A 24,964-nucleotide genomic window follows, 5' to 3' on the forward strand; every position below is an offset into this window, starting at 1 on the left:
TCAGGCTGGGGGAGTGCGTGTGACCACGTGCCAGAGAGGCGGGGACAGGGCCCGCCTCTTATCTGTAAAGGGGATAGGGCCCAAGCTCGGAGTTTCCGAGCGGACTTGCCAGATAGTGTTGAGAGAGAGACAGAGAGAGACAGAGAGAAAGAGAGAGACTGAGACTCACGTGGACACACACAGAGACGCAGAAGCAGAAAGAGACAGGCGAGGTGAGAGGTTAGCAGGCTAGTTTGCCAAGCCCAGCAAAGAGATCTGGGAGAGGGAGGTCCCGTTTAGACGCAAAGTCCAGGACTCCGAAAGAGCTATTTCCTGCAGCTCCTTGGGGACTGCCTTGTCTCACCCCGTCTGAGTTTGCTCTGAGGGAATTTAGCAGCAAGACAGGAAGAAGAGGTGGGGTTCTATAGTGAGAGTGGTTTTAGTTCTTCCTAAAGAAATTGTTTGGTTTGGGGCTTTATATCCGGGAGGAGCGTGTGTCACCACACTATGCAAATCCTGGGACATTTGCAAACCCGGCTCCAGGGCAGTTGGCCCCCGGTCCGGCCGGGCGTTCGAGGGCTCGGGCAAGGCAGTGCTCCCGGGGCTGGCCGGCGGGTGGCCCGCTGGCCTTTATCTCTGTCCCCCTTTGTCCTCTTTATCTTAGGCTCTCCAGGAGGCCCGGGGGCCCACTCTGCTTATCGCTCCCCACCCCCCCGCTGCACCTCCACTTCAATGCCCCGCAGGTCGCGGGCTGCTGCTCTTCCGAAGGCGGCGGAGGACCACGGGCGCCCCAGTCACGGCTGACTCGGACCCGCGCCGGTGACGCCTGATCCGCGCGCCCTTGGGCACCGACGCCCGTGCGCCCAGAGCGTCCCGGGGCGCTCCAGCCCGTTTCAGGCCCTCGAGAAGCAGCCCCGGCCGGGATGGCCCCGGGCCGGGCGGTGGCTGGGCTCCTATTGCTGGCGGCCGCGGGCATCGGAGGCACGGCGGTGGGGCCCGGGCTCGCCTTTAGCGAGGATGTGCTGAGCGTGTTCGGCGCGAATCGGAGCCTGTCGGCGGCGCAGCTCGCGCGCCTGCTGGAGCAGCTGGGAGCCGCCCCCGAGGAGGGTGTCGCCGAGCCTGGGCAGCTGCACTTCAATCAGGTACGGCCGGGCCCCCGCGGCCCTTCCAGCCTCTCGGGGCCGTGGACTTTCATTTGTATAAGAACGCTATTTATTTGGGAAAAGTGAGGGAGGAAGACTATCGGGGCATTTTTCAAGTGTGAGGCGGTAACTGATCGGTGGCCCTTGATTCGCACCGCCCTGGACTTTCTTTTACCAGGGTTTTACAAAGGGCTGGTGTTGTTGAGGGAGCCAGATGTTGCAGTTTTACTCCTGATGAGCGGAGAGGGCAGACGCCTGTGGTTATAAAATTTTACAGAACAGTTTATGAAGTAGTTGAGGGCTGGAAGCACCTTATGAGATGCTTTTTAGATTGGAACGGTGTACTTAAATCTTCCCAGCAAAGATAGTGGCTCACATGCCACCCTCATCAACTGTTGCTTGAGGGGTAAGAACTGCTGTAGGTGTCTTTCCTAGGTGGGTTTCATGAGGCTTACAGAGCTGAAGGGTCTATTGTACAGACATCGGGAAACCAAGGAGGCCTTGACCAAGATCACATACCCAGCTGATGCCCAGACTGGGTTTAGAGTCTTAGTTTTTAGTCATTTGTCAGGTCAAGTGTTTGATTCTAATTTTCATTCAAAATAAAAATATATTTCTCAGTATGTATACACAGTATTAGCCAGACATTTGGTAATGCCTAGGATTTAAAGACAGCCATGAGCTACCTGGGAGAATTTTAAGATCATACCTGTTAGTAAGTTTCAAAAAAAAAAAAAAAAAGATGCCGTTATAGATTCCTAGTCACCTCCATAATAAATGTTCTGTGATTGAGTATTTCTTAAAACTGTGAGGTAGGCAAAGTGTGCTTTTAGCATCCTCCCCAGAACTCCTCCCCACTTCTAAAAATTCAGTTAACTCAACGCTTTGATTTTTTTTTTTTTCCTTCTGCTCTTGTTCCAGTGACAACTGATGATGAGCAGCAGTATGCAGTATTTTGCATAGTGTTTGCCACTTCTGGGCAATGTTAGTTTGTGTTAGAAAAAGTGTTTGTGTTCTGAGATGTTTGGGAAATACTGCATACTATGTATTCTCCACTCAGGAATTTAGCATTTCCCAACGTATCTAATCTTAGATGCCAGATAAGGAAACTTTAATCAGGTAAAATCCTTGCTAATAAAATTACAGATAGGTTGGCATTTTTTTTTTTTATTACAAATAGCTTACCTCAATTAAAACATACAATACTCGGGAAGAAGTAGGGCTTTCTGATGCCATGGGGGTTTCAGAAAGTGAACTGCCTTTGATCTGGAAGTGTTTTGTGGTCTGCTTATATATGTTCTTTGGTAAATTATGTATAGTGACCGTTCTGGCATGATATTACCTTTGGTTTAAAGTCTGAGAACTTCTATGTTGGGTAACTGAAATGCCCCCATAGTATATAGCTATTTTAGAAAATAAAGCAAACACCTTCCTAAGTACTTTCTGTCTAGTTGCAGTCTCTTTTCAATTAGGGGAGATAGCTGACTAAAGTGTTCTAGGTAGGAGTAGGGGCGGTCATATGCTTGGAAAGAAGTGTGGGGATTTTGCTTGCAGCTGCATATCTGTGGCCCACACATTGTTTTCACTTACATTATCTCCTTATCTTGTCATGTCTGGAGAGGTGTAGATGAATTATAAAGTGGCAAAAGACCCCTGAACCATCTGTTGGCGAAGACACTGGAAAATATGTCCAAATTTTTTTGGAAAATCGGATAATTTTATTAGCAATATGATCCCTAGTTTATGAGTAAGTCGGATGCCTCAAAAGTAAATTATATGCATGTTGACACCTTGTTTCTTATTCTCATTTTGCATATTTAACTGCCTTCATTATGGCGTCTGTGGGCATCAAAAAGAGAGAGGAAGAAGCCTATAATTACTTTGGAAACAAAGGGAAGCTGAGGAAATTTTATCATGTAATCAGGCCTAACAAACATCAACTAAAAAGTGCTAAAGAAAACAATAGTCATCAGTTAAACAGTGACAAATGAAATGCCATTGCAGAGAATCTGCTAATTAGCTGGCATTCATATCTGTTATAGCAAGACACCATCCAGTTTGGAACAAAATTTAGAGCCATTAATATCCCTATTGTTTTTTTTTAAAGATTTACTTATTTATTTGAGAGAGAGAGAGAGCGAGGGCAGCATACATGAGTGGGAGGGATAGAGGGAGAGAAAGAATCCCAAGCAGAGCCATTGCTGAGTGCCGAGCCTGCCAAGGAGCTTGATCTCACCATCCTGAGATCAGGATCTGAGCCGAAACCAAGAGTCAGACGCTTGGCCAACTGAGCCACCCAGGCGCCCCTTAATATCTCTATCTTAAAGAATGCAACTTCAGTTTCCCCACCTGCCGTAAAGTAGAATAAATAATACATGGGCCTCTTGTGAGAAGCCTGACTTTCTGACTTTGAAAAAGGCTGAGAAAATAGAATTTATTTTGATGAGCCAGGGATTTATTGACTCTTCTAAGAGATCTGTTTGTAAATGACATTGTTCCTTTGGATGAGGGCTGTGATGTTTCTTAGGTCAGCTTTTCTTAAGTAATAGACTACTGTACCCTGGAAGTTTGTTAGACAATTTTTGAAGGGGGTTTCTAATATTTTTTTTCAGTATCCGTAAGTACTATTAAATTAAGTTGTCGCTTTGGGAGACCAGAGTGACCCGAGTTCAAACAGGAGACAACAGAACAATTGAGTTTATCCTTCTGCTTCTTGTGGTTACTGAGGTTACAAAGAGTGGGTAGAGGAGGTGACCCCAACAATGAGAGGAGGGAACTCTTTGAGCTAATTCAGTCTCTGGGGTCCCAGGACTGGGTGTAAGTCTGATCTATCTCAGGGGGTTCCTGCAATAAACAGTGGTGCCCCAACTGAATGAATACCATGGGTGACTGATTTAGGGGACTTAAGAATGGCCTCAGTGTTACCTTTTGTTTGTTCCGATCGTCTTCTCTCATTCTCCAAATATTCTTTTCTCTTCATTTTCTTTTCAAAAAAACCTTACCTCCTAGTTCTTAGGTGTAGACACTGGTTAAACAGCTTCATAAAAGAGAAGACTCTCATCATCCAGATGATAACACAAAGCTGCAGGAGATTCGTCTGTTCAGATAAATCAGCCTACCAGGGAAATTAGTAGGGGTGCTGGAGATGTAGGAGGTTGGCATGTGAGGTGACCTTTGTTTCACCCATCACCCAACCCTATGCTTTTACTTCTAACTCTTTTTTTTTTTTTGATATGTATCTTGCAGCACATTGTTTTTCCTTTTACATTCCTACATCTCGTTACCTGGACCTTGTGTTTAAACCTCTTCCAATTCATATTCAATCTTCCTAACACAACACTTGGAGTATGCCTCTCTCCTTTCAAAACTCAGCCAGGAGCTGGCAGTCTCTTTGCTGGTGAAGTTTAAATCCTGAGATCGGCATTCAAGGCCCCCCATCCCTCAAGGCTGACCCTGAGATGCCAACCTATCTCTCCAGACCTAGCACTCACTAAACTAAACTATTTGCTCTTCTGTGAATTCACCTGAAACTTTGGCACAGACACTTCCTAGCTCATTATCTTCCTTGTACCTTTCCTGTTTCCAACTAGAAAGTGCTTTTCCTTGAATTACCCTATCAAAATCGTACTTTTTTGAAAGACGAGTTAAACTCCTCCATAAAACTTTTTTGGGGTATCACAGCCAGCACCGATTCACTGATTTCTCTTTCTTTTGAATTCCTGAAGTATTTTTTTATTACGCTACTTACACTTAACTAGTCGTGTGTTCAACAAATACTTTGAATGACTACTATACTCTAATTAAAGTGGTCATTTTTAAAGTAGAAATCTGATCATATCACTCCTCTTACTAAAACAATTCAACTCCTTCAGGATAAACTTCAAACTCTTTAATGTGGCTTAAGCCCTTTTATGATCTGGTTCCTGTATATTTCTCAAGCCTTCTTCTTTGCCACTACTATGTCTTAATGGACTGCCCATAGTTCCTGGTTCTCCCTGTGTATCTGCTGATGCTTCAGCTATCAGTTTAGATGTTATTTCTTCTGAGAAGCCTTTCTTGATCTGCCCAAGGGTTTAGTAGGAGCCTCTTCTTTTTTTCTTTTTTTAAAGATTTAATTATTTATTTGACAGAGAGAGACGCAGTGAGAGAGGGAACACAAGCAGGGGGAGTGGAAGAGGGAGAAGCAGGCTTCCCGCGGAGCAGGGAGCCCGATGCGGGGCTCCATCCCAGGACCCTGGGATCATGACCTGAGCCAAAGGCAGATAGATGTTTAATGACTGAGCCACCAGGCGTCCCTAGTAGGAGCCCCTTCTATGTGATCTTATGTTAATTGGTGCCTATGCGATAGTAATATATTATATATTGCAATTATATCATAATATTATACAATGTAAATAATTCCATGCATTACAATCTTCTGTTTATATGGCTCTCCCCACCCGGCCCCCACAACCGACATATACACATATGATTTTTTTTTTTAAAGATTTTATTTATTCATTTGAGACACAGAGATACAGAGAGAGAGCATGAGCAGGGGAGAGGCAGAGGGAGAGGGAGAAGCAGGCTCCCCGCTGAGCCAGGAGCCCGATGTGGGGCTCGATCCCAGGACCCTGGGATCATGACCTGAGCTGAAGGCAGATGCTTAACCATCTGAGCCACCCAGGCGCCCCTACACATATGATTTTAAACACATTGAAGGGAATGACCTGACTCATCTCTAGGGGCTAGTATAGTGCCTGGTACATAACACATATTTTATGCATGTTTTGAATGAATGAGTGAAGATTGTTTAATACGAGTAATATAGTTTGGGTTCTCCCATGGCATTACAGTTTATTGAGGGAGGTATGACATATGCACACATAACTATAATAATGCACAATAACATGATATGTCTAATTAAAGAATTGCAAATGAAAGTGGAATAGGGATCCGCCTTGTGTTTTCAGAAAATTCATCTGCATGAGAGTGTGGAATGTGTTGGGCTGGGTCTAGATGGAACGAAGGAGGAGACTGCAGTGGTTTGCTGATGTAATGATTGCTTGAGCCTGGAGACAGTCAGGAGGTAGCATAAAGGCGCTGCTTCTTGTAGAAGAGCAGGCAAAAAAGCTCCCCTCCCCCAATAAATACCTTCTACTTCTATCTTTTGCCTATAGTGTCATTTGACTCTTGTTAAATCTTTTCCTTCATTGCTTCCAGCCTAATGATGCCAGAGGGAGAGGCAGTGAGGTAACTCTTGGCTTTTTACTTCACCGGATGGCCAGGTTAGCAGTGTGTAGCCAACAGAAGGGGTGTGTGTGTGTGCGTGTGTGTTCATTACATATGTGTTGTGTGCATAGTTTGTTGTTCTCTATTGTACTTTTTCCTGGGGTGGGGGTAGTGGTGGGTTAGATGAGGGAGGCTGTGGGAACCCCTGACGTGGACGGAGGGGGGTTTTCTTTTGACCTTTATGTTCTGAGAAATGGTGGGGGTAAATCTTCTAGGAATGCCTTCCAGCCTGCTTGTTCAGGTGAGAGATGAAGGGAGAGACAGAAGGGCAGGACAGAGGGCGAGGCTGCATTTAGGTCTCTGGTTGCTTTTCCTTCAAGACAATGTATCTATTCTCATCTATTATATCATTCTCATTTTAGTTGATGGTGTACAGTTAGATCATTGTTTCCAAGAGGTTTTGGGAAAATGAAGGACGCTCATAATTCATTTGACTATGATGTCAGAGCTTAGTTTGCCTCCATGCCAGGTATTGTTGACCTCAGAGAGTCGGGGACCTGGGGCAGCGAAGGAACTGAGAAAAAGAGGCGACAGTAGAACGAGGCACAGGGGACCCCGAGCGAGCGGCCCGAGGTGCCGAGGTTTATTCTCCATACTCTTATATACCTTCTACAGCGATATGGATCTATAATGGTTTACAGCAGGGGCGTAGTAAGGCACATTCCTCCCTGTATACAGGATTAGTCAAGCACGTAAGAATCTTTAAAACAGAATAAAGGAACAGAGGGGAGTGCCCAGTGTGCTGTTTACAGCTGGCTTCCTATCTACAAGACATCTTCTGCTGCGTACTTCAGAACTGACCACACACGTCCCAAGGGCATTTCACTCTGATCCTTTCGGGTTATTTATTTTTTTATTTTTTTATTTTTAAAGATTTTATTCATTTATTTGAGAGAGAGAAAGAGAGCACATGAGAGGGGGGAAGGTCAGAGGGAGAAGCAGACTCCCCGCTGAGCAGGGAGCCCGATGCGGGACTCCAGGATCATGACCTGAGCCGAAGGCAGTCGCTTAACCAACTGAGCCACCCAGGCGCCCCTCTTTCGGGTTATTTTTAACCCTGCAATCTCGAGTTTTCTCAGAGATCTCGGAGGCGGAGCGAACATGCACCACTGTTGTTGCGGCTTTCTGTTTCCCACAAGGTGTGACTGGGATGCGTATGGGAAAATGCGCTTAATTCTTTCCATGTCTAACTACCCGAAGAGTCTCATGCACCCATTTGTACATATCATAAATAACGGTATCTCAGAATTTATTGGTCTTTTACTATGTGCCATATCTTTTAACCGATTTATTTGTATTATCACATTTCATCCTCACAACAATCCTATGATAATGGCACCATTATTATCTTCATTTTACACATGAGAAAAATGTGGTACAGAAAGGTTAATTAACTTAACCAGTGTAACACAGTAAGTGGTAGGGCCTCAGGCAATCCTAAACACAATGCCGTAGTGGATGTTTTAAATTATAGTCTTGAAAATCATGCTCTCTTTAGCTTGGGCAACTGTTCCTTCAGATTTTGAACTATGAATAGAAGTCACTCACCATTGATCACAATCAGCTTATCCATTGCTTGGTCACAGGAAGGGAACTGTGGCAAGACTATAGAAACCACAGTGGTGATAATGGGTCCTTTTCCTCAGAGAGCTTCGAATCGAAATAAGAAATAAGATGGAGACTTGTGAGAGGCGTGCAAGGCAAAACTGTGTAGCTAAGTAATCCCTGGGGCAAATATGGTGAGAGATAGCATTAGGCTGGCTGTGACTCACCAACATATGAACACTAGTGATAGCATGAAGGAAGCAATGAGGGAAGAGGCGGTGAGCGGAATTCCTAGCTCTGACCAGGGGCAGGTCTATGCTGTGAGGGAGCTTGAGCTCTCACACACATGAACAGGAAAGGGCAGAGGTAAAAACGTTCTTCCTTAACGGGGATAGATCTTATTCCTCACGAGGGATGTGCAGAGTAGAGTAGCTGGGTGGGAGCCTTGCAGGTTTTATGCTTTCCAGGAGTCATGCCATATTCCTGTTTCCCGATGAGACCCATCCTGGGAGATGCTGAGAGGCGGGGACTTCATTTACCCATCATAAAAACCCATTGCTTTTCAACTATGACTGTAGTTTAAGGTTTTTTTTTTTTCTTTTAAATTTAATGTACATTTGAATCCTCTAAGTTATCCATTTCTTTTGGTGGTAGTAGGGGTTGGGGGAGAAAAATAGGACTATAAATAGGAATGGAAAATGAGGCCTGAAGTTGAGAGGGATTGATATTCCTCAGGGAAAAGAAAAGCAACCCCTTTATGAAGGCAGCTTAATGTGGTTGGTAATAAGAGTCTGCAAGTTACTTACATTCAGAGTGGCATTTCCTCAAGGGATTGTCCATATTGCTAGGTGTAAACAGTTAATATTAGGATCATTTACCATGCAATTTATTAAAAAAAAAAAAAAAAGAATGTTACTGAACTCTAGACCACCTAAGAAACTGTAGTTTTCAGAGAGTTTTCCCATCCCCAACTCCAGATAACAGTAGGTTCCTGCTTGTAATTGAAACTGATTAGTTTATTCTCAAACTATTCCCAGTTGTCTATTTCAGGAGCCAAATGGGTTCACCAGGTCTTGAGATTTATTTTATAAAGAAATGAAACTATCATTGAGTTACCTTTGTGATGATGGGATTTGGGAGCATAGAAAATCTCCAGAATGGAGCCTTGTTTCAGTTGGTTTCTGTCTCCTTCCAAAGATCCTCTGTTGTTTTTCTTGGCCTGGAGTTTAAGGAGAGCAAAAACAAAAATTTGTGAATCTAGATCAAAGGTGTTAACCTGAAAAGTAGTAGTATGCTTTCCAAGTCCAAATATTTAATACCTTGACAGTTTCATAACTAACTGAATGGCTAGAGAACAAAAACAAGTGTGCATTGATAAGGCCTCTAAGGCTTTAGTTCCATGAACCTAGCTCAAAAATAATCCAGAGTTGTCATCGATTTATTTGGTGAGCTCCTTAGATCTCTAACTATAGTAGAGAATACAACATAATGGTTAACAATTTGGCCTCTGGAATCAAACAGACCCGGGCTGAAATTCTAATTCTGTCACTTATTAGCTGGGGAATCACAGGCAAGCCACTTAACTTCCTTAATCCTTAGTTTTTAAATCTGTGAACTGAAAAAAATGAACCTTACTCATAGCATGGTTGTTTGAACTAAAAAATAAGAACAATAATAACATTTACTGAGCAACCACTATATTTCAGGCACTTATATATTTACTGCCTTACATGTAGTAATTCAAATAAGATTTTTCTTCATTGCCTATATTACTTCAAATAATAAATAACAAGTAAGACAATATATGTAAAACACATATTGCCTGGCTCAAATATATGCTCAATGCATAGTTATTATAATACTGTGTTACTTGATATAGATATACTGTTCTTAACAAAATTCTCTTTCACTGGAGGCCTGAGTACCCCAGGGTCAGTCAACTTACAGAGGAAAACACTGCTATAAAAGGACAGCAAGGATTAAAGAAATGAAAAGTTCAGTGAGAAACACGTCAGTCCATTGACTTTGGTTTCAGTGTTAGTTTCCATGACAGCTCTCACCTCTAGAGTCTTTTACCTTTTGCCTCGGCTTCCCTTTGATCAAACACTCCCGATAAATTCCTAAAAATGTAAAACTTAGGTGTATAGGCTAATGAGATGATATTGAGTATTTCAGCATGCATTGAAATTATGGACATTTCCTCTCCTCCAGATTACTTCTGAGGTTACATTTAGGAGTTGGCTATATTTTATTACCCTTGTCCAAAATTTACATCACTCCTGAAATGTGAATGGTTGGGAGTCGATGTTCTATTTCTAGAAATTCATGCACTTGTGGTTTGAAGTTTAGATTTACTTCAGGGTCTCTGTATGGGTTTTATAAGCTGACAGAATCCAGGGCCCTTCACGTCTAGCTGGCCTTTTTAGTTGAAAGCAGGTAAGAGAACAGGGGCTGCTTTGGTCTCACTGGAATAAGTGAGAGATGAAAGGTAGCCCAGACTTCAGATGAAAGGGAATGCGAGTGGTAAAATCAGTAGGCCAATTCTGAGTTGGGTCACAGATTGATCCTGCTTTATATACATATTGAGCACGTGTGCAAGAAAACACAGTCTCTTTTATTAAGGAATGCATGCTATTGATGATACCAGCTGATTGAGTTTGTATATCAAGTCATCATGCTCTATGGTTCTCTTTAGGATCAGGGATCTCAGAATTTAGGGATATTCTTTGCTTACTTCACCTACACACCTTGATAAGAAAAGCTAGACATTGGCTCTATTCCTAATCTTGGGATGAATGCCAGTTAAGGAAATATTATTTTTTTAATTAATTATTATTATTTTTTTTTAGAGAGAGGGAAGAGGAGGGGGAGGGGCAGAGGGAGAGGGAGAGAGAGAATCTTAAGTTGGGCTCCATCTCACGACCCTGAGATCACGACCTGAGCTGGTGAGAGTCGGGCACTTAACCGACTGAGCCACCCAGGCGCCCTCCTCCTTTTTTTTCAGTTAAGGAAATATTCTGAGTAGGACCTTCCCCTTTTGTTCCTCAGGCTGAAGAATATCATCCCAAGGAGGGGCTGGTTGATTTTCCAAAAATCCAAGTGCCCCCTACTGTCATCCATGTGCCTGGATGTCAGGGTAGACCTGATGGGAGCTTCTTGTAGCCACTTGGACCTGTATAATCATTTGAAGTAGGAAGGTATTCTCTGCTGATATTACTCTTGTTTCAGTAAAACGAGAAAAAAGGTATTATTTTTTTCCCCTGCTGAAGTTGTCTCTGCAGGAGCCAGAGTTAGCTCTAAAACCTGATGTTAGTTCCTTCGCAGCCATTTTCCAACCTTACAATGTTATTTCTTGATTACTGGCATTTGATACCCAAAACGGTACTGTGAGAGAATGAAGACATATCAGTTTCCCCAGAAACTGAGACACAAATAAGTCATTTGGCAGAAGTCACCAAGTGTCCAAATTGGTCTGGGAGAACAGACGTTCCAAGTTCGAATGCCCATTTCTTCTCATGGTTTGGGGCAGAGGCTCTGTTAGTGGGGCCCCTGTGCTGTGAAATCCCCTGAACATGCTGTGGTCTTTGTGCCCCGCTTTCTGTATAATATAACTGGACAGTGGAAATATATGACTTTCCATTCCATTTCCGCACCTTTCCGTCCCTCCACAGCACATTGTGGCCTGGCTTGGTCTGGCTCTGACCATCATGACCATAATTTCATGAAATTATCCCACAGAACCTTACCCAGAACCTTCTTATTGCTAAACACAATGGACGCTTCTCAGGCCTTACCTCTCTCTATTGGTGGTGTGGAGCACATCCTACTGGAAACACTCTTTCTTTGCCAGCAACTGCGTGTGCCTTGATTTTCTTACCTCTCTGCTTCTTTTCCATTTCAGTGTCCTTTGCTCATTCTTTACCTACTGATGTTCCTCAGGGTTCTGTCTCAAGTCCTCTTCCCTGTGATTTTACACACTCTCTCTGCACAACCTCAGTCTGTCCTGTCACTGGAACGTCAACATATTTCTGACTCAATCTCTCTAAACTCCAGGGTTCTCTCTTGTCTAATGGGGGTAATTTTACCTGCTTGATGGGATTGTTGTGGAGATTAAATGAGTGATTGTATCTTGCCATTTTGTCATGTGCCTGGCATGCACTAAGTGCTCAATAAATGTCTGCCATGTGGCTGCTGCCGCCCCCAGTCTTGCCCCGTGCCTTTCTCTGTGCCCCGTTCTGTGCCCCACTCTGTGCCCCTCTCTGTGACCCTCTCTGTGCCCCACTCTGTGCTCTGCGTTGCCACCAGACTTAATCTTTCATATGCAGATCTGATCATTGCACCATCCTCAAATGGCTTCTCATTACTGTTAGAATAAAATCTAAACACCTTGTCTGATACTTAAGGCCCTGCAGTAGTATTCCTACCCCCATATTTCTCCAACCTTGTTTTTCCTTTTTCCTTTACATCTCAGCTTAGATACTGTTTTCTCCTGGTAACCTCTGACAGTCCCATAACTTTAGGGTGGGTTAATTATCCTTTCTTCTCATTAAGGGATCCCACCCTAGCCCTTATCAGCCCATCCTGTAGTTACTTATATTTCTATCCAAACCTGTAATAGTCTCTAAGATTTGGGAGCTTAGGGGCTGGGTGCATTTCAATCACTTTCTCTATTTGTGTAACTAGCATAGTATCCGGCATTTAGTAGGTATTCAGGAAATATCTGTCGAATGAATGAAAACTTCCACCTTTCAACACTAAATTTTATACTAATGTAACTTTCTAAGTCAGCCTAGATGTCTCACTTAATTCAAGGTAAACCAGCTATTCCTTTATTTGTTGCAGACAAATTTTTAAAATAGTATAAAGGAAATAGTATGTTAAAATACAACCTGTATATCATTGAAGTAGAAGGAAATAATAGTTTTTATTCCTTCTAATTTGTGAATTTTGTCAGATTTTTTTTTTTCTCATTTAGACTTGGATTTTCTCCATAGCTTATAATTCTAATTTCTAAGGCAAGTGGAAATGTTGCTGTCAGTATAGCTTATTTGTAGTATTAGGGCCACATCGAGCTGGTTCTGGGCAAGTTTCCTGGCATGAGCAGAGAAACAAGTGTTTGGAAAATTTGGTTCTTCAGAGGTAAATGACTCTCAGGTTATCCAGTTGTATTTCTCAGAATTATACTCAGGTACTGTGTGCTAGTTTCTTTCTTTCTTTTTTTTTTTAAGATTTTATTTATTTGAGAGAGAGAGAGATATTGAGAGAATGAGTGGGAGGAGGGGCAGAGGGAGAAACAAGCCCCCCAGTGAGTAGGGAGCCTGACGTGGGGCTCAATCCCAGGACCCTGGGATCATGACCTGAACCGAAGGCGGAAGCTCAACCGACTGAGCCACCCAGGCACCCTGTGTGCTAGTTTCTAATTTTTTTCATCCACCCTTACTTTCCTTAATCTGGCAAATTAATGATTGTTATACATTGAGCATCTTACATGTCCAAAGCCTTGGTAGGGGTTGAAGAAGATATAAAAAGAACACACACATCCTTTCTAGATCTTCATGTGATCTTATTAAAGAGATACCCATTTTCACGAATGGATGATAATACAAGGAAGCACACAGTTGAATGCCAAAAATACTGTGGGCATAGTAGTCTAGTGAGCATAGCAGTATTAAGCAGAGGAGGCGGGGCCCAAATGTTAGCACACATCGGAGTTGGGTACTTTGAGAGGAGATACATCAGCATTCTAGGTGGGGGGCATGGGGTGTGCAAAGTCACAGTGAAGGTAAAATACAAGACTTATTAAAACTTTTTATTAGAATAGAGAGTTCAAATATGCTTTTGGATGATGGTAAAGAGAGTAAGGAAGATTGGAGACAGATAATTGAAGTTCTTCAGTGTTTGGACTTTAGATTCTTGGCGGAAGAAAAGTTTTTTGTTTTTGTGTGGGGAGCCATTTTGAGTAGAAGAGTGACAATGGCAGTTTTCAGCAGAAACCATCTTATGGGGATGTAGGATAAGCAGGGTGAAAAGTATATTAGGTAAGATCAAATAGAAGCTCCCAACTTGTCAGTTAAGTGGTATATAGGGGTCTGTGTGTCATTCTTACGTGCCAGACCAAAGTTTGTGCCCCTTTGTACTCTTAACAATTATTGAGAACACCAAAGACCTTTAGTGTATGTGGTTTATATCTATTGATATTTACTATTAGAGAAATTAATGTTGACAAAAATTTTAAATACTTATTTCATAGATTAAAAATAGCATTAATAAGCCCATACTATGTTAACATTTTTGATGAAAACATAACAGTATTCTCCATGACAAAAAATTAGTGAGAAGAATGACATTGTTTTACATTTTTGCAAATCTCTTTACTATCTGGCCTAGTAGAAGACAGCTGTATTCTCATACATGCTTCTGCATTTAGTCTGTTATGACGTATGTCACATAGCCTCTGGAACACCCATTGTTCATTCATAAAAGAATGAAAGTGGAAAAGAAAATGCTGTCTTAGTATTATTATAAAAATAAGTTTGACCTAATATATTCTCTGGAAGGGTTTTGGTAACCCCTAGGGGTCCCTGGATCACACTTTGAGAACCACTGTGCTAAAGGCTTGTCATAAAATTGGGGCTGTGATGGATAAAGTCATTCCTTGTATGCAGAGGTAAGATGACTTTGAAGGATGAGCTCACTCCTGGTGGCATTTGCCCCAGCCTTGCCTGGAGAACAGTCATACCTTCTACAACTTAATCCTGGAGGGACTGAGTGGGAGGCCTTTGGTGAGCAGCAAGGCCCAAAGACTTTTTGAGCCTGGCAGCAAATACAAGAAGGTCATCCTCACAGGTGTTGGAAAATAGGGTAGCTTCTGCCATCTGGAGGCAGGTCCGGGTCAGAAAGTCAAGAATCCAGACTCAGTGTCTAGGCTCTGATACAATGCCAAGCTTTTAGAGGTGAGAGGGCCTTAAGAAACTGAATGTGGATGGGATAGAGCTGAGAAATGTGTCAATAGCTATGGTAAAATCAGAAAACTTTGTAAACCTCTTTTAAAAAGTGTATCATGGCTTTAAAATCCCTTTTTCTTTAGTAAAATTAAAAAAAAAAATTCCAACTTGTCTTAATTGTGTTTGGAGGAACCTAGAAAAAGAGACTTAAGAAACTCCCCATGATTTAACTTTATTTTTCTAATTGAGATAGGAATACATATATATTGTCTAAAACTTTGGCAAATATTGCAAAACAGAAAGGAAAAAATAAAAGTCACGCATAATTTCATCACCCCGAGATAAACGCTGTTAATACTTTGAAGCACACGTGTCCAGATTTTATTTAACCTTATTCATAGCAATGATGTCACTCTGTGCATATTATTTCATAATAATCTTATTTTCCTGAACAATGTGTCATAAAACAAGGTATCTTCTTTAAATAGCATATCTAGGAAAGGCCCTTTCTATCTTCTTCTTTTTTTTTTTAATATATTTTTTTAAGATTTTATTTATTTATTTGAGAGAGAGAGAATGAGAGAGAGAGAGCACACGAGAGGGGGGAGGGTCAGAGGGAGAAGCAGACTCCCCACTGAGCAGGGAGCCCGATGCGGGACTCGATCCCAGGACTCCAGGATCATGACCTGAGCCGAAGGCAGTCGCTTAACCAACTGAGCCACCCAGGCGCCCCTCTATCTTCTTTTAAGGAGTAGTTTGGAGAGTGAATGTGAACATGTGCACGTATGTGTATATGAGTGTGCATGTGTGTGTCTGTGTGTGCATTCTGGGTGGGAATGCATCAGCACTCTAGTGCCTTCGGTGAGAAGTGTAAGAAAACTTGAGGGGAGAAATGGAAAAACGAATTGGGAAAACCGAGTCGGGAATCACTTGATTAGCCATTTCTTAAACTTAGAGATCACGTGTCTAGAATGTTTTTTGCTCAAACCTTAGAAAAGTCTGTCTTAGCTCGGTAAAATAGTTTTGAGAAAACTTTGGAGAGGAAATTAAGGGGGGAAAAGTTCAAGAGAACATTGGTAAGTGTGACTCAGTGCACATGTGCACTGAGCAATATCAAGGAGGTTCGGAAATGGTAAGTACTCAGTTCCTGGTGACTAAGCTTTGGTCATTCCATTATTGCCTCAGTAACAAATCTGGAAGTGTGTTTTCAGTCACTCTGACTTTGAACACCCTACTTCCAGTGTGCTTCTATGAGCCACTGCTTATGAGCTTGTACAATCACCCTGGAAAGGATAAAGGCATGGGACTCCTCCCTTGTTCCAGGGCCAGAAGTGCCCCCCACCCCCGGTTGTTAAACTCCAACTACCCTTCTAACATTTAAGTATTTAAGTTGTTCCTTTGGGAACTTTGGCTAGTTGCCGTATTTGAAACATTCTTATGTATACTTCACTTTCTGCACTTGTTTACTTTTTCGTAATTTTGTTCAGGTTACTACTATGAACTTAAAATGTTTTGGCAATTGGCTTTTAAAAATACCATGAAGACGAGTGAGGAGGTCATTCATGCATTTACTCATTCACTCATTCAACAAGTATTTACTGAATCCTACTGTGTGCCAGGCACACAGTATTATATTATTAGTATTAGTGTTCGTGAATACTGAGGTAAACATGATCTCAAGGATTCCAGAGGTTTCTCTCCCATCACATAATTATTTTGGATCTTCACTTTTTCCTCCTCTTAATATGTTCCTAACAATCTATGGCCACTTGTACTGGTCTCATGGTCCAGTATGGTTATGTGATGGTAGCTCGGGTGGATGAATTAACCAGTTGCCTTCTCTGCTTGAGTTGCAAAAACACTGACTTTAAAATAGTAACAGGGAAGCAAAGCATTCAAAATGGCACACATCCAGGTATTCTAGGTTTGATGAACCTGTTACAGGAGGACTTCAGGGTAGTGTCAGCAGCCGGGCATAGGTGGCAGAGAGGGTTGTGCCAGATTCTGGGCTGTGTGCTGCTCGAGTGTGGTCCTTGTGCCTGCCCAGCATTCCTGTTTGGCTGATGGGTAGGAGGGCTATTTGAAAGGCAAAGAATCACAACCATCATGCATTTCCTTCTTAATTCTCACCACGGTGAGAAAACCTGGCTCATGTTTGATTGTTTTTTGAGATCTCTCTTTGGGTATAAGGCTAAATATGATCTAAGAGTAATTTAACTCTATGACTCAAGTCACTTTAGGGACAACAAATATACTCCTCACCAGGGTCTTAATGGTTCTCTCTTTTATTATTTGTGTTCTTCTCCGTGTTCAACCAGCAAAACATAGGGGCATAGCTGCAAGAGGATGGGCTTAGAAGTCAGAAAACGCTCAAAGTCGTTGGTCTGAATTCTGTCGTTAACAGTTATAAGTTGTTTCATCCTGGACAATTTACTTTTTTCTAAGACATGATGTCTTCATCCCAGATTTCTCCTTAAATCTACTTTAGTCATTGATGTGGGGATTAGACGAATGTGCTTCTCAGTACTGTGCTTCTCAGTACTCCTATAATAACTATGGTTTATAAAATTCATTTGTCAACTAATCACATACTTATGTACATTACTGATTTCTGCCTAATGTAAGTTTTTGTGGCTCCTGTCTTATCTCTCCAGCCAGCAAAAGCACTGAACGAACACTTTGGACTCAGCGCATGTATCTCGTTCTTCAGGAAGCCTTCCCAGACCTCTTCCCTCACAATAGCTCGGACATATCTTTACTATTCCCTTTCCTACATTGTACTATAGCTGTAGTATTTGTATATATATGTTCTATCTACTGAATGGTGAGCGTATTGAAGATGGAACCATGTATTATTCTCAACACCTATCAGAGTACCTGGCCCAGAGAAGATGTGGATTGTCCTGTGTTTGGTGAATGAATGAATACATGAATGACAGTGAGGGAGGAGTGGAACTGGCTTTGACGAGAGTAGCACAGATGAAGATTTTGGGTGGATTCTTGTTCAAACTCTTACCTGTCGCATCTCTTCAAAGAACAGGAGATGAGTCATTCACTTGGAGTCTGGGGAAGGGTGAGTTGTTTGGCTTTCATCTCAGCTCCATACATGGAAAGTTCCAGAAGGTAGCTGTAGTTCTTGCTGTCAAACAACAGGTGTGCAGGGCAAGGCAGGGTAGAGGAGTCACTAAACGAAAAGGGGTTAGACAGGGTTTTTTCAGATTCGGATTCTAGTTCCAATTTTACTCCTGGCTCCCCTGGGGCTTGGTAATGAAATTTAAGGTTTGTGTGGCTCAGTTATTTGACATCCTAAACAACAGCCTGGACTAGGTGTTTCATTCTAATTTTGATTGTCCCTGAGTCTAAGTGCATTACAAGGTGCTCTGTCTTCCTACATTTACCCTCATAAGAGAGAACACAGCCACACCCAGCAGTGTTAGTTCTTACTGGGTTTGTGAATTGCTCAGCTTCCACCGAAGCACAATTCATGGAGAAACAAAATCTGAAACCATCTTTGGGGTGACTTTTGAATGGGATGATATTTCACTTCTGGTGTGGTGGTGAAGGCCTTGGCACAGTGGATGTGGGATCAGGTGGTCGTAGCGTTCTGTATTATTTAATCTGTGCCATTTGACTAGAGAAAATAGCCTATGTGTTGAGAAAAAGAGGATGGAGAAGATTTAAAGAGTGGAAAAACTTATCTTTTTGTTTTCCCATAGGTTCTGGATGTAGCATTCATTTCCTAGCTTTGAAAATGTCTTTTGAATGATTATATATCAATCAAGACTCTTTCATTTGTAAGTGAAAAAACTTAATCTTAATTAGCTTAAGTCACAAAGGCAGTTCATTGTCTCAGTTCACTGGAGTCAAGCTTTAGGCACAGCTGTATCTGGGGGATGAGCGATGGTATTGGAAACCTGTCTGTCTCTATGCATTAGTTCACCCTTTTCATGCTAGAAAAGTGGCCTCAGGAAATCCCAGACTCATAGCAATCCTAGTCAAAAAAGATTTTTTCCAGTTGCTCTACCGGACAGTGGGCAGGTGTGGGATGTTCCCTGGTCAGCCCCAGCTACATCACATGGAAGGAGGCTCCCGTGGCAGGAAGGTGGTCTGTTGCTGGATGATGGGGATCTCGTGTATGATATGAATCTCAACCCCCTTACCTCTACTACTTCCTTACTTTGGCACTTCATCTACAGAAGACCCATTTGAGATCCCCTTAATGTGGCAAGAGACTCAAGGAGTTTAACTCAGACACTGAGAAAATGTCTTTAAGAAAGACGTCAACCCACTGAATACTAGGGTATCTGCTGGTTGGAGTTTGCCTCCTGTAACACAAAGCTCAAAGGGCCGCAGCAAGCAGCAGGGTGGTACCCTCGAGAATAGCGGTGTTGTAAAAACAAATAGATGTAAAGAAAAAAGCTCAGTACGTAAATGTAAAGCAAATGGTAGAAAAGCTCAGGAAATTTTATTAAGTCACATATTATTCAGGCACATCATCCTGGATCCTTTCATAAAGAGACCTTGTGGCTCCTACTGGTTTCATAATTTCTTCCTTGTTTGTTTTGGAGGCGAAGGGGTATGTTTGAGAGGATGTTTGACCTTCCTCAACCGTTCCAGCTGTTTTGTTGTCACCTCACTGTTCAGGCACTGGGCTCTCATCCTGTTTGCCCTGCCCTGAGAAACACCGCCCTTTCTTAGACAACTGCTTCCTTTGTTGCAGGTTCAACTTTGTTAAATCAAAGCATTATGGAAATTGAGATTGTAAAGCCAAATAGGTGGCTGCATAAAGCTATTGGCATCCCACTTGCTGGTCGATGGCTATTTTATTTTATTTTAAAATTTATTTATTTATTTATTTATTTTTATTGTTATGTTAATCACCATACATTACATCATTAGTTTTTTTTAAAGATTTTATTTTATTTATTTGAGAGAGAGAGAGAGTGAGAGAGAGAGCACAAGAGGGGGTAGGGTCAGAGGGAGAAGCAGACTCCCTGCCGAGCAAGGAGCCCGATGTGGGACTCGATCCCGGGACTCCAGGATCATAACCTGAGCCGAAGGCAGTCGCTTAATCAACTGAGCCACCCAGGTGCCCTACATCATTAGTTTTTGATGTAGTGTTCCATGATTCATTGTTTGCGTATAACACCCAGTGCTCCATGCAGAACGTGCCCTCTTTAATACCCATCACCAGGCTAACCCATCCTCCCACCCCCCTCCCCTCTAGAACCCTCAGTTTGTTTCTCAGACTCCATCATCTCTCATGGTTCATCTCTCCCTCCGATTTCCCCCCCCTTCATTCTTCCCCTCCTGCTATCTTCTTCTTTTTTTTTTTCTTAACATATATTGCATTATTTGTTTCAGAGGTACAGATCTGAGATTCAACAGTCTTGCACAATTCACAGCGCTTACCAGAGCACATACCCTCCCCAGTGTCTATCACCCAGTCACCCCATCCCTCCCACCCCCTACCACTCCAGCAACCCTCAGTTTGTTTCCTGAGATTAAGAATTCCTCATATCAGTGGGGTCATATGATACATGTCTTTCTCTGATTGACTTATTTTGCTCACCATAATACCCTCCAGTTCCATCCACGTCGTTGCAAATGGCAAGATTTCATTCCTTTTGATGGCTGCATCATATTCCATTATATATATATATACACCACATCTTCTTTATCCATTCATCTGTCAATGGACATCTTGGGATCTGAAGGGGTACGTGCACCCTGATGTTCATAGCAGCAATGTCCACAATAGCCAAACTGTGGAAAGAGCCTTGATGGTTATTTTAAATAAATCACGCCTACCATTAATTGAGTTTTGCCATACTGCTAGGATTCTGTAATTATTCTGTCCTTATTCTCATAAAGCAAGGCCTAGAGTTTTTTTTTTAAGTTTTTATTTAAATTCCAGTTAGTTAACATACAGCGTTATATTAGTTTCAGGTGTAGAATGACAGGTGCACCCCTTAATCCCCATCCCCTATTTTCCCCACACCCCACCCACCTCCTCTCTGGTAACCATCAGTTTGTTCTCTAGAGTTAAGAGTCCGTCTCTCCGTTAGGCAAAGCCTAGAGTCTTGTTGTCTCTCCACCTCCTTGTTCTTTCTGGAGACTGAGCAGTTGCCACTGTCAAAGTATTATTATCCATGACCACCTGTCCAGCCAAAATTTCTACACAGATGCTTCACAGATCATCAAGACTCCAAGCTGTTTTAAAGTACTGATTATATGTTCCTTTGGCTACACGGGTTTTACCCCAACTGTATGGAGGAGAGTGTCTTTAATGACGTATGCAGCGCAATTAAAGCATTTTTGAGGGCAGTGACTTTCAAACTCTTCACTGCCATTTACGGTAAAAAAAAATGCATTTTACATTGCGCTCCAGTATCTCTGTGCATGCTATGTAACTGGAGCAAAAGTTTCACTAAATAATACTTACTCTTGTGATGTGTGGTATGCTCTGTAGTTTCTCTTATATTTTTTAGCTCCTTACAAAATGCTGACTGTGACATTGTAAGTGGATTTCCTGACCCACTAACGAGTCACCATCTGAGTCTGAAGAGAACTGCTTAACAGCCATCAAGTTTTAGGAAGTCTTAGTATGTTAATTCTGAGAAGACTTTGGAAATTATCTATGGGCAGCTTCCCCTTTTTATCCTGGGTTAGAGTTGGAGGAACTTGAAGTCCAACTAGGTTAAGACTTTCTTGTAGGGAAACAGGGCCGTTTTATGTTTATGCTGCTGTAGTCATTTACTCCTGGAACCATGCCATGCTGTGTGGGCAGTTTGACCACATGGACTCTAATTTTTGAGTCTAGCCATTACGCTCCTGGGTGGCTTCATGGTAACGAATAAATTATTCCCACTTTCCTTCGCCCAGTCGAGCTATTTTCCCCCTCCTTTAGCTTATTATCCCCCTAGTCAGCCAAAGGGAAGAATGGAGCATTCTTCCCTTTGAAGGGAATGGAGCATTGAGAGTGGTGAGTCTCCTCTTCTAGGGATGGTACACATCTATCATTGTCATGAATCCAAACCCATTGTCATGGCTTGAACGTAATAGCTTTAAGCACATACTTAGGCATTAAAAAAACAAAGAAAGAAGTCTAAATGTGAACTTTCTTTAAGGCATTTGCAATTTTAGTTTTGACACGTGCACACATCTTGGTGTATTTGATGTTTTTTCTTCTTAATAATCAGTAGTGATCTTTTTTTACCCACATCTTAAGTTTTTAGTTTCATTGTTTCTGTTGTAAAGGGAATCACAGAGCTTCAAGGTCAAACAGTTAACATCAACTTTTGAGTTCTCAAATGCCATTCATAGAGTGTTTGTCAGCTTGCGCTGCCGTAACAGAATACCGTCAACTGGATAGCTTAAACAATGGAAATTAGTTTTCTCGCAGTTCTGGAGACTGGAAGTTCAAATCGAGAGGTCAGAGGGGTCGATGTCTGGTAAGGGCTCTGTCTTTGGATTGCAAATGGCTGCTTTCTAGCTGTCTACTCCCATGGTGGAGAGAGAAAGGGCAGGCAAGCTCTCCGGTGTCTTGTCTTAGAAGACCACTAATCTAGTTGGACTAGGACACCACCCTCATTAGCTCATCTAACCCTAATTATTTTCCAAAGGCCCCAACTTTAAATATCATTATAATAGGAGGTAGGGCTTCAATATATGAATTTTGGGAGAACACAGTCCAGTCTGTGGTGCAAAGCCAAGTAAAACCTTAGTGGGGTTTAAATATTGGCTGAAGCATGCAAAGGACTTTTCTGAATTGTACTTATTAAAAATAGACTCTTCTGTTTGAGTGAATGGATATTTTTCACAGTCTGTAATTCTTACGATGATTATTAACCACAGTAACACATTTAATTTCTTTTATATTCTCAATAATGCAAGTATGTGGATGATAGTTTACAGTTAAAATATGCCCAAGAATAAAATGATACCCTTAAAAAGTGATTTTCACAAAGAATTTTTTCCTGAAAAATTTTATTAATAGTTAATGAATTTCTAAACAGCCTAGCACTATTTTCAAAACCTTATATAGTAGAGAAAAGCTACCCACCATCACTGAGAACAATACATATTTTAGCAAATAACCATATTTGCTAAAGACATACTTTAAAACAACTATTATATGTTGGAATTCTTATTGCTGTCTAGAAGCATGGATGGGTTTCTTAATTAAGAAACTGTAAAGGAGCCAGGTGTTTGTCTACAAGAAATCTCACAGAGAGTTACTCCAATAGCCTACACAAAATATCCAATCTAAAGACAGAGAGGAGAGATTGAGAATATAGAATCCTCTTAAAACTTTTGATTTGAAAGCTATTGGTCTACTTTTAATGTTTGTAAAGTCCTTGGAAACCCCCAAACCAGTTCTTACCTTTTTTGCTGCCATAGGTAGACTATTGATCAAGAAGGATTTTTTTGTTTTGCTTTGTTTTTTGTTTTTTGGGTTTTTTTTTTGCTATTTTTTTCTTGTTTCTAGGTTTAAAGAGGTATAGACTGTTTTAAAATTTTAGGGCTTTTGTGCAGAGTTAGTGCTGGGTGTCTAGATGAAATATTCTCTGTCTCTTTAAAGTATCTTTGCTGGCATGCTTTTACTATGTTAACACATACATGTTTATTTTGTTTATCCTGTTTCAGTGTCTATCAGCTGAAGAGATCTTTTCCCTTCATGGCTTTTCGAATGCTACTCAGATAAGCAGCTCCAACTTCTCTGTCATCTGTCCAGCAGTCTTACAGCAACTGAACTTCCATCCATGTGGGGATCGGCCCAAACACAAAACAAAACCAAGTATTTCCGAAGGTATGTTGGAAGTTTTTTCTTCTGTTTGTTTGAAAAGTCTATAGGCTGGTCCGAAATTAAATTAACATGCTTCTTTCTTTGCTTTATTGCTTTTAGTTAATGTACAAAAGTACTTATATTCTGAAAGTATTTAGAGCAAGAATAATTAAAACTCATTTAAACTTCATGAATTGTGCTCTTCTATTTGTGGAGTCAAAATTACACTTGGTACTGCTTAAAAACTTTGTAAAACTCAATACTTGACTTTATTTTATTATTTTATTTATTTATTTACCTATTATTGGTTTTTTTTAGAGAGAAAAGGAGAGAGAGAGTGAGTGTGGGGTGGGAGAGGGGCCAAGGGGAAGGGAGAGACTCTTAAGCAGGCTCCATGCTCAGCACGGAGCCCGATGTGGGGCTTGATCTCATAATCCTGAGATCATGACCTGAACCAAAGTCAAGAGTTGGACGCTTAACCAACTGAGCCATCCAGATGCCCCTCTCAATTCCTGATTTTAAAAAATATATGCTTTATACTGTTCATGTTGGATTGTACATTCACTATTTGGCTCATAAGTGATCAATTTCCATTACCTCGTGCTTATCATATTATTTTAAAAACTTGTCAATTTATCCATAATTTTCAGTAAAGGGATAGCGAATAGCATGGTTTTAGATTAAATACTAAAGTGCTGAGTTATTACTGCTTTAATTTTTGTAAATGAAAGAAAACACCAGTGACTGTTTTAAATGCCTCTAATCGTATTGCCATAGATGTTGGATTTCAAAGGGATAACCTGCTGCAAAAAAATTTTAAAATATAAGAAAACAAGTGCATGCTTACTATATAGTTCACATATTTAAACATGTAGAAGAATTCTTTTGCAAATGAAATAAACCACTTGTTCAGGGGGTCTGTTTGCCATCTTTGTGCAATTTCTTGGTATCCTCAAATTGTTAACCTGACCCACATGGATATTTTAATTCTCATCTGTTGGTACATTGTTCATTCAATAAATGTTTATTGAATGACATGCCAAGCACTGTTCTGGGCATTGGGGATTGAGTGGTCAACAAGAAAACTCCCTGCCCTTTTAGGACTTACAGTGTAATGGAGAAGAGAAAGAATAAACATTTATACAAATAAGCAAATAAATAATAGAATTTCAGGGTGATAAATACTATGAAGAAAATAAAGTAGGTAAGGGATAGAAGGAGACAGTGGGTGAGTGTGATTGTTGATAGGTCAGAGGAGGCCTTTCTGATGACATTACATTTGAGCAGAGTCCTGA

At 41.5% G+C, this 24,964-nt stretch overlaps 1 protein-coding gene across 3 annotated transcripts in view; it reads left to right on the forward strand.

The window, feature by feature from the left end:
• Window positions 1–148: 148 nt before the first annotated feature.
• Window positions 149–24,964, forward strand: part of SLC39A8 (solute carrier family 39 member 8) — a 70,016-nt gene continuing 45,200 nt past the window's right edge. Inside the window, exons 1-3 of one of the 3 annotated variants that reach the window (XM_021680423.1) lie at window positions 149–212; window positions 644–1,121; window positions 23,531–23,693. In XM_021680423.1, the coding sequence (XP_021536098.1) occupies window positions 903–1,121; window positions 23,531–23,693 (382 nt within the window). In that variant the 5' untranslated portion in view covers window positions 149–212; window positions 644–902. Of the gene's footprint in view, window positions 213–232; window positions 394–643; window positions 1,122–15,717; window positions 15,736–23,530; window positions 23,694–24,964 lie in introns of those variants that run through there. The other 2 variants (XM_021680424.1, XM_044912902.1) reach the window with 2 other exon arrangements.

Source organism: Neomonachus schauinslandi, chromosome 2 (assembly GCF_002201575.2).
Source record: "Neomonachus schauinslandi chromosome 2, ASM220157v2, whole genome shotgun sequence".
NCBI classification, from domain to species: domain Eukaryota; kingdom Metazoa; phylum Chordata; class Mammalia; order Carnivora; family Phocidae; genus Neomonachus; species Neomonachus schauinslandi.